General features: G+C 49.1%; 1 protein-coding gene across 1 annotated transcript; it reads left to right on the top strand.

The window, feature by feature from the left end:
- Positions 1-3,067: 3,067 nt before the first annotated feature.
- FITM2 (fat storage inducing transmembrane protein 2) lies at positions 3,068-8,593 on the top strand. The gene is made up of 2 exons (XM_082858244.1): positions 3,068-3,277; positions 5,284-8,593. Exons 1-2 carry the CDS (start codon positions 3,105-3,107, stop codon positions 5,897-5,899), a joined length of 789 nt encoding a protein of 262 aa, XP_082714370.1. The 5' UTR covers positions 3,068-3,104; the 3' UTR covers positions 5,900-8,593.
- Positions 8,594-10,409: the final 1,816 nt, after the last annotated feature.

The following is a 10,409-nucleotide window of genomic DNA, read 5'->3' as shown; positions in this document are numbered from 1 at the left end:
AGCCATAATTTTAAAATAATAAAATATACAAATTCTCTTTACTGTAAATTCCATATAGCGAACTGATTCTCCCAGAATGCTTTCATTGATGTTTGCTGGACTCTTGTATCCATCGCCAACCTATAGTTTCAGTTCAACCATGTTTGACAAATGGAGCTGCATACCAGTCTAGACAGTCGACAAACCAAATAAAGCCCTGATTTATAGCACCTGCCATTTCCCTTAGTGTAAATACTCCTACCAGGGCTGGTTTCAAGCTACAAATGTGACACCAATGAACACACAGTTGGGAAAAGTTGCACGGTAACATACTATACAATAGATGTAAGCAACCTCAGGGGCATAGGTAATAGTGAAACAGAGTAAAATAATTTGGAAATGATGGGTTTTGAATATTTATTGTGCATTTAATTGTTCATTTATATAATGTGATTTTTAATACTGGCTTTAACAATCAGCTGGCAGAAGTCCGGAAAATTTAACAATCTGTTCTCGCCATCCATATGAGTTCGCTCCAGCACACAGCTGGACCCACAACATGAATATGTATTTCTTCACATGGGTTGAAGTTTTTAAAAAAGAAAAGAAAACTTCAGAGACCTACAAAATTTCAGGTCTGGGTGTAGCGCAGTCTTCAAAAATCTCCAGGGATTAAGCTGTAGAGTTTCAAATAGAACAAACCCGTTTCCTTTCTAGAGAAATACAAATCCTGAAACATACAGGAGGTATGTTTTAGCTGGTTCCTCTGGGTGATGTCTAGAGTTTCTGTCACCTAGCGCCCTTTCCCCTTTTCTTGGGGGTGGGGGATTAGCATCTGGATTTTCGTCAAGGGGGACCACTTAGCTAATAATGTCCAGTGTATCTCCCTGTTCTTTATTTCATTTATTTATAAATTTATAAATTTATTTATTTAGGCTGCATTGTGTCTTTGTTGCTGTGTGCAGGCTTTCTCCAGTTGCGGCGAGCGGGGGCTACTTTTCATTGAGGTGTGCAGTCTTCTCATTGCGGTGGCTTCTCTTGTTGTGGAGCACGGGCTCTAGGCGCGTGGGCTTCAGTAGTTGTGGCATGTGGGCTTAGTAGTTGTGGCTCGTGGGCTCTAGAGCGCAGGCTCAGTAGTTGTGGTGCATGGACTTAGTTGCTCCGCAGCATATGGCATCTTCCCGGACCAGGGATCGAACCCGTGTCCCCTGCATTGGCAGGCGGATTCTTAACAACTGCACAACCTGGGAAGTCCTACCTCCCTGTTCTTAACCATTATGCAGCTTGCTATGGAAAGTAACAATAATTCAGCACCTGACAATCTTCAGGAGATACAGACAGTTTCAGATACTATTTACAAGCGGCCTTCACAATTAACATCTTGCCAGCTGTGTGGTTCTTATCTCCAATCATGAAAAGGCAAATTAGTATAATCACCAGTACATTTGCTTTTTTCAACCTAGCTTTTTGAAGACCCAGAGACGTCTTGCTACGTAAAAACTATGATCAGATAAATGCAATTTACTGATCACCTTGAGACAGTTTTAAGGCATTAATACTTTTACTCCTATTAGTTTATTGATTCCCTGCATGAGAGATTTTAAACATCATTGTATTATACGTGTAAATCAGGCCAGTGTTTCCCAAAGTGCAGTAGCTATCCTTGGTTTAGGGACACGAGATTATTTTAGGCAGCTAGAGATGATGCATATTTCAATAGAAATTTTTTTTTGTAATAGAAAAAACATAACTGGCACACAGAATCTATTATTCCATGGATGTTTCTGCTTGGGAGGCTATTGAATAAGTATCTCAGTTTTAAATGTGTGTTGTTTAAAGAAAAATGTTAAGCAAATAATAGTATTGGTGGTATACGGACATAGCAAAAACGGTTAAGGTGGACGTAATGTGTTGAATGGTGACACCCCCCCCCAAAAAAGATATGTCAAAGTCTTGATCCCTGGTACTTAGGAATGTGACCTTATTTGGAAATAGGGTCGTTGCACATATAATTAAGGATCTCAAGATGAGATTATCCTGGATTTAGAGTGGACCCTAATCCAATAACTAGTGTCCTTATAAGGGACAGAAGGAGAGAGGACACACAGAGACACAGAAGGGAGAAGCCCACGTGAAGACGGAGACAAAGCCACGAGCCAAGGAATGCCAAGACTGCCAGCAGTCACAGAAGCTAGGAGGGAGCTACGGAAAGGGTCCTCCCTCAGAGCCTCCAGAAGGAACCAATCCTGTCAGCAGCTTCATTTCAGACTCTGGCCTCCAGAACTGTCAGAGAATAAATTTCTGTTCGTTTAAGCCAACATAGTTGTGGTAATTTGTTATGGCAGCACTCGGAAACTAATAGAGTGGCAAAGAAATGCCGCAAGGTTGGGAAACAATTAGACACCCAGCCATGACAGGGGATGAGTGGGTTTAACTCTGTGATAAACGAGTGACTGAGTCATCAACGCCCTCTTCTGATGGCCGTTAACCCCCAGCGTCCAGCATTTTCTCTCAATACCAATCACAGTTGTTTTAAAAGTGAAAATAAAGCTAACATTTAAAATGTAAATCTAATGGTTATTTTATGCATTTATTTTCTCATGTCCGTATGTCTGGACCACCATAATGAACCTCGAGTTCATAAACTAACTTGGGAAAGGTTGATCTCCTCTTGGCTCCCCATGTTACAGATGAGAAAACTAAGGCTCAGATGGAGGAAGCATCTCCAAGAGAGACTAAATGATGCTGGGACCACTGCTCCAATTCCTACAACTCTACGTTTATTCTTCCCCACCTCCAGCAAATATTTCCACAAGCGCTTTTTCCTCCGATCAGAGCAAGGCACAGAGGATGTGTGCCTTTCCTTACCGGGAGCATGTTACCCTGGCGGCGGGATTTCGAGAAGGCAAGGAGGCAAGCGAGGATTTTGGAAACAGGAGCGCTGCAGGGGCCGCCGGTGGCCAGGAGGGGGAGCGCGCGGACTCCGGAGCGCTCACGCTCCTCGGGGGCGGGGCCTGCGAGCGGCGCGCGTGCGCTCAAAGGGAGGCGGTGGCGCCGGCCAAGACGAAGGGCCAGACGGTGGCCGAGAGGGCACGGGGAGGCTGACGGAGGCCGACAGGTCGGGCATGGAGCACCTGGAGCGCTGCGCGTGGGCCCTCAGGGGGACGCTGGTGCGGGCGGCCGTACGGCGCTACCTGCCCTGGGCCCTGGTGGCCTCCATGCTGGCGGGCTCCCTCCTCAAGGAGCTTTCCCCTCTGCCCGAGAGCTATCTCAGCAACAAGCGCAACGTCTTCAACGTGTGAGTGCGCCCCGCGTCCTCTCCTGTCCCTGCCGTAGCTGTCGCCTTGCCCAGAGAGCCGGGGGTTCGCTGCCCTGATGGACGAGTCATTGGAAGGGGAGATCCTTCTCCCCTTCGTGATAGCAGCGTCTGCATGCGTGTCGCGATGGAGGGACCCCGGATAGCTAGTGTCACTAGCAAGTCGCGTTTGCACACCCAAACCAGACAGTCTGAGCTTGACTGGGCAGGGTGGTGTGTGTGTCTGTGTGTGTGTAGGGGTGGGGGGTGGGAAGGGGGGTGAACCGGCCTGTGTCGCTGCTCCCCCTGCCTCCCTTTGTGGGGTTAAGAGTTGGCCCCTGCCCTGGGGGAGATGCCACCTCCCTCCTGCCTGCCAATGTCAGACCCTGCGCCTCCGCCCTAAATCTGATACCCCCCAGCTGGTGACAGAATCCCATCACACCTGGGTGTGGCAAGCAGACCTGCCTTCTTTCGCCAGCACCCCCCGCCCCCCACCTTTGAGAGCCTGTCCTAGCCCATGCCAACCCCCGTTCCAAGACAGTCGCCCCGGAGTGGAACCCTCCAGTCCGTGACCTTACCCCTGGATCTGCTTGGATTTTCTCAGTCACTCAAAGTTCATGGCAGTGGCCTAGGAACACCATCCCAGCCGGGCCCTTTGAGACTTCTCCTTAAGTCCACCCACCCCCTCCTTTTTTTTTTTTTTTTTAAAATCTCTTGGATTTTAAGTTTATCGACGCAAACACCGTTGCAATAGTAAAGGGAAACTCTGAAAGATAAAACTCCTCCCCTGACGTGAGCTTCGACTCTCCTTGGGAGGTGCAGTGTCTGCAGCATCTCCCAAAAGTCAGTCCAACTTTGGTTATCTACTTAAAACCCTGGTTTCTCTCTCCAGCAGTTTCATCAAATACCTGACAGGTCTTGGCTGTGGCCAGATCCTTGCATATCAGTCCCAGGGAAGATTTTAGCGACAGGCCCTTGGGTAGTGTCTGAAGAACCTTTGGAACCCAGGAAGAGTCCTGTCCTTTGTGCACCTTCCTTCCTCACCCACCCATGGAGGCTGGGCTGAGAATAGGTTATGAGAGTGGTCATGGCCCCAAGCCTCTTGCATATGTGTTTACCGCACCTGGTCCCCAGCTCAGCCACCTTTGATGAGGGCAGGGGAGGCAGGCAAGACAGCTGCTGCTTGATCTGGCCTGGGTGAGCTGGGAGCCGAAGAGCCTGGCAGACAGGTCCCTGTCTTTTGCGAGTTGCCGTGGATTCTGGTGTTTTGCTCCACACCTCTATGCCAGTTAATTATTGAAAGGGAACTAGTGAATCATTGGCTCTGGATTTAAAAATCGTTGGGTCCCCTCAGTTCTATTTAACAGTTGAGGAAACGGAGGGCTAGAGGTGTGGTAATAAGTCGGAGTCAGGATTTGAACCTGGGTCTTCTAGCGTGAAGTCATGCTCTGTCTGATCATTTCTACCATGTAGGAAAAAACCTTGGTGTAGAAAAAGCCTGGGCTTTGGGGCTGGCCAAACCTTGGTTTAACCTGGGCTTGCTGGTCATGTGAGTGTGATCCTGGCAAGTTACTGAACTCTTCTTTACCTATAATATGGGGCTAGTGACTCCTTCCCCCCGAGGTAACTGTGAGTATTCTATGGGAAAGTGGGTGTATGTGAAAGCTCTGTGATTACTTTCCTCAGCAAATAGCGTAGTGCCTAAGATCACAGAACCTGGGTTTAAATCCCGGCTCCACCACTGATGACCTCTGCTTTGGGCACGATGCTTCTCTGTGCCTCTGTTTTCTTCTCTGTAAAGTAGGAATGATAGCAGTACCTGCCTCCTAGAGTTGTGTAAGGATTCAATAGTTAATACACTTAAAGTACTTCGCGAGTAAAGTTGGGGCCTATAGCTTTTATCAGCTGTTTCTCCTTTTCCCTCCCTCGAGAGTCCAGAGTCCTGAGTGATGACATTGTTCCCTCTCCGCCATGTCCCCGTCTTCACTTCCACTTTCTTCCTCTGCCAGGTATTTTGTCAAAGTGGCCTGGGCCTGGACCGTCTGTCTCCTCCTGCCTTTCATCACCCTCACCAACTACCACCTGATGGGCAAGGCCGGCCTGGTCCTGCGGCGGCTGAGCACACTGCTTGTGGGCACGGCCATCTGGTACGTGGGCACAGCCGTCTTCGCCAACATTGAGCACTACACAGGCAGCTGCTACCAGTCGCCAGCCCTGGAGGGGGTGAGAAAGGAGCACCAGAGTAAGCAGCAGTGCCACGGGGAAGGAGGCTTTTGGCATGGCTTTGACATCTCAGGCCACTCCTTCCTGCTCACCTTCTGTGTCCTTATGATTGTGGAGGAGATGGCTGTGCTGCACGAGCTGAGGACGGACCGAAGCCACTGGCTTCACGCGGCCATCACCACCCTGGGGGTCGCCCTGGGCCTCCTGACCTTCATCTGGGTGTGGATGTTTCTGTGCACGGCCGTTTACTTTCACAACTTGTCCCAGAAAGTGTTTGGCACCCTGTTCGGTCTGCTGGGCTGGTACGGGACGTACGGGTGTTGGTATCTGAAATCCTTCTCTCCAGGACTTCCTCCCCAGAGCTCTAGTTTGAATCTGAAGCAAGACGGTTACAAGAAATAAAAGAGAAGCAAAAGGGCTGACAGCAGGACAGTGGCTAATAGATTTTCCACTTATCTTTCTCAGTTATCGACTAAATTGTTGATCCCGCTTCCTGGAGGAAGCTTACCAGGCAGTGTGTGGGGTGGGGGTGGGGTGGAGTCTGGGGGGCGAGCAAGGTCAGGCCCCAGACTGTCCCTGGTGGCATCGCCCTGTGTCACAAGCACCGCCACTCCCAATCAGGCACTTTGCGCTCCTGGCAAGACTTGACCTTAATCTGGAACATCCCTTTTGGCCGAAGAGGGCCAAGCTCTGGCTCAGCGAGAGGGCGGGATCGGGAAAGCCTCTGTTGTGTGGCTGAAGTGGGGCCGGGGCCTCAGGACTCTCTTCTGCTGCCATCAGATGCTCCCTGATTCTTCCTTGTCTTCTGTGTCAATGGCTATTAATGGTGTTATTTAACAGTAGTTCCCTCTGGTCAGTTTTGCAGAAGCATTTATTTCCAGCAGGGTTCTTTATGAAACAACCAACTGCCTGAAAGACACATTCTGGTTGTAGTATTTATTTCGTCCGCAGAATGTCAAATATTGCAAGTGGCTCGTGATTAGCTACCAAAACAGTTAACCTGGAGTGCCTCTGCGACAGAGTATTGGATGATTTTTAGGTAACGAACATTGATACTTTTCTGTCCATGTTGTCTATTATATATTGGTTTTCGGAGCAATAAGGTTACTTCCCCCCCCCCCCATTGTGAGTGAATGCTTTATAGTTTTTGATAACAATCATGGCGTTTGTTCTTTGTTGACAGAACTCCCGAAAATGACTCACGACTCTGCACTTTGGCACAAGTGTAGATTGCTTTGAGGGTTTTTTAGAACACTCTTGGCCTACGGTATTGAATTCAAGCACACGGGACTCTTTTCTCTGTTAAGAATAAAACCGGAGAGCAGACGTTTTCATAACCTGTTGAATTTTAAGCTGAGTCAGGGTAATTTTGCAAAATGCATATTGGCACTGAACCTCCCCTGACCACCCGTCAGTGGTGTAGACTGAGTGGTGCTTCAGAGTTGTGTGGTAATAAGCCTTCTGTTCATCGCTGAGGCCCAAGGCACTTTTACCCTTTTGGACAAGGTTATGCTAAGTCAGAAGTGGACGAAAATATCTTCCCTTGCTTCTGATGGCAAGAAGCCAACCTGTCTGCAAAAATGTCCCTGATAAATGGCGGCTTGACTTTGGCCCACCCTCCTCTTACTTGGACCACCACCCAAACCAGACCAAACGGGCCTGTCCATCTGCCCTTGAACTCAACCTTTTATTTCCCCTTGGCAGCACTTCTCAATTTCCAGCCTTGTCCTTGTGTGGCCCTCACCTTGGGAGTGCTGGGAGTGGTGAGATGCCCTGTCCCCTCTGCCCTACCAAGGCACAGTTACCGCTCTGTGATGAGATACCCCTTCCCTCTCTCAGGGTGTCTCTTAAGCCTTTCGAACCAAGCCCCTTGCCTTTTGGATAATCATCCTGGAAGCTTCTTTGACGCCCCTCCCGCCCCAGTCAAGCCTGGTAATAGCATTAACTGATAAGCACTGCACTCGCCTGGCTTAACTCAAGCTTAGGTTGGTAGGAGTCTGAGGTCTGGAAAATCTTCAGTGTAAAATGTATTGCGTATAAATATGTACTTAAAATATGTAGTTCGTATCTCATCTGGCCACAGGTTAACCTATATCGATCAAAATGTGGGGTGTGATACATTGTACCCAAAGGTGGCAGAGACACCTGACAGTGAGATTTCGAAGGTGTCACCTTGGTGCTTTGGGAGCGTTGGCAAGCTATGATGGGCCCCGGGAGAATTGTTTTGCCCCCTGGAGCTTACATCTGAAAACGGGGTTGGTGGAAGTGGGGCCGGGGTAGGTGGCAGGGGCTTGCTGAAGGGATTGACATCTCTCCTACGTTTCACGTTCAGCACCAAAAGGCAACAGGCACAAGGTGATGCCAGAAGTTCACTTGTCTCACTTAAATGTCCAGACGTTTCTCTCCTGCAGGTCTGACTCAGGCTCAGCCTTACTCTGACTCTGCGGAAAGCGTCCATTACCGAATCTTGTATATTGAGGAGTCTTCTGCCACTTCCTGTTCAGTCTTAGCACCTTTGCCTGTCTCTAGGGAACATGCTCTCAATCCCTGTGTGACACAGCGTGGCAAGGCTGAAAGTTTAGGCAAATGTGAGATGTGGGTCCAAATCGTGTCTGACCCTGGTCAAGCCTCAATTTCCCCATCTGTAAAATGGAGGTGGTACTGTCAGGATGAAGGGAATATGTATGTGAAATGCCCAGCACATGTGCATAGCAGGTGATAATCCCCCTGCCTCCTCTTTCTTGATTAAGCCTTTAGAACTTTATGGCTCCTCTGGAGAAGGCAGGGAAACTAATACGTTCTTTGGAGCGCCGTTTGGGGTCTGGGTGTCCTGCTGAAGTAGGCTTGTATTGTCTTTTGAAAAGCGTCTATTCCCCAGGTGCTGAACAGGAGGGTTTTGAGGGCCTCTGTGATCGCAGAATACCACCGTGCTTGGTTGTCTCTCCGTGTTGAGGTTCATTCACTGGCGCCTCATTTTCCACATGGATCTGTCGTCGTCTGAGTACCAGATTGTATTTAGAGAATGGCTCTCACCACTGTTATGTACACATACAGATCGTGTGTGTAAACAGGCAAATTAAACTAGAGATAATGAAATCCCACATTCCTGCATTTCGTGTGTTCTTTTCCAAAACCCTCAATTCCAGAACCAGGACAGCTCAGCCCATTTTATGAAAGGAGAGTAATTCTTACTGGAGCTACTCGCTGTGTATAGGGGAATTTCAAGGCTGTAGTCACTCTTATTTTTTTTCTCCTCAATCCTGTGACCTAAGGATATGTTGTCATGTATTTCTCAGCCTGATTTACTCCTTCCCTTTGTGCCACATCTGTGTCTCAGAGTCCTGAGGCCTGGATCAGCCGGATTTGGGAGCAGTTTTCTTGGCAGTAAGAGGAAGGTTACACAAGAGCAGTTACAAAGTTCACTCAAATGAGGTCATTGTGAAAATGCCCTGCAGGCCTATACGCCTGTGAGGACTTTTTGTACCTTTTAGCGCCCTCTCCCGTCAGGTCAGCCTGACCTGCTCGGCCCCTCCACGTAGTATCTGTCAAAAGCCCAATGGCTCCAGGATTTGAAGCTCCTCCTTTGGCAGAACTTCCCTGTTCAGATTCCGTTGGCAGCACCAAACCCTTCTTGAGTTTATCCTGTGAGCCAGGAGCTAGGACAGGATAATGAACTCCCTCCCTCCTGGAGCTTGTGGTCCAAAATCTACCCCTTCAGAGCTTAAGGTGTGAGTGGGGTTGCAAAGTTTGGTTTTGCTATACCTCTGTGCATTTTTTTTTTTTTTTTTTTTTGCGGTACGTGGGCCTCTCACTGTTGTGGCCTCTCCCGTTGCGGAGCACAGGCTCCGGACGCGCAGGCCCAGTGGCCATGGCTCACGGGCCCAGCCGCTCCGCGGCATGTGGAATCTTCCCGGACCGGGGCACGAACCCGTGTACCCTGCATTGGCAGGCAGACTCTCAACCACTGCGCCGCCAGGGAAGCCCTCCTCTGTGTGTTTGAGGAATTTTCACTCCTGGAGAAGATGCATAAGGAGTCAACAACCACCATAGAGTGTTCCGAGTGCTGGCCAAGGTCAGGGCCTGGGAACACAGAGCAGGGGACAACCAGGTGCCCTGGGGAATCACGGGATATTTTCACAGAACATAGTTCTTTTGGGTCTTGAAGGATGAGAAGGAGTTCAAGCAGTTAGGCAGAGAACAGACTCCAAGGACGCGAGAACAGCATGCACAAAGGCACGGAGATGAGCTGCCATGATTTTCATCCAGAGATCCCTTCTCAAGAAACCTAACTTTCCCCTCATGTTCAAGAGCAACAGAGATTGAAGAAAGGCAGACTGAAAGGACTGTCAGTGGAGGTCCTGGATGCGCCCTGCTATGTTATAAGGAGCACTCAGCTAGAAGTGTGAATGCCCGGCTTTGAGCTGGCTTCCACCACTGCTTTTTCTGCTCTTCTGTGTGACCTTGGCCGAGTCACTCAGCATCTCTGGGTCTCAACTTCCTTAGCTGATAAATGACGGGCACAGACTGGTTAACCTCATCAACTCTTCTGCTCTATTCTATTTCTTTGCTCCGCTTGATGAAAAGTTCTTCCCAAGCTGGTTATGACTTTTATTTAAGGAAACAACGTGAAAAGAAGCTCGCACTCAGCTGAGGTGGCAGCTGGCTTCCCGCTGAGTGACCGGGGAGCTGATCTCTGGGCGCACTTTATCATACCCCTGCTTTTCTCTGCATCGACAGCCTAATGCAGTGTAGACCTGATTGCTTGGCTTCATAGGGACTTCCTGGACATGGGGAGCTGGACCTAGCTCCCAGAGGGATGAACCGCAGAAGGCTTTTTAAGAAGGTCTCCAAAATCAAACCAATTTCGATATCAAGGAGAGGCTAGATTCTGTTAAGGGAAACTCCGTGCAGT

The sequence above is a fragment of the Leucopleurus acutus genome (assembly GCF_964270905.1).
Source record: "Leucopleurus acutus genome assembly, chromosome: 16".
NCBI lineage: Eukaryota > Metazoa > Chordata > Mammalia > Artiodactyla > Delphinidae > Leucopleurus > Leucopleurus acutus.
This window is presented reverse-complemented; position numbering and strand designations above follow the sequence as displayed.

Coding starts and splice junctions, on each gene's coding strand:
- FITM2 (XM_082858244.1), top strand. CDS start 3,105: ATGGAGCACCTGGAGCGCTGCGCGTGGGCCCTCAGGGGGACGCTGGTG. Junction 3,278..5,283: donor AAGCGCAACGTCTTCAACGT/GTGAGTGCGCCC, acceptor TTCCTCTGCCAG/GTATTTTGTCAAAGTGGCCT.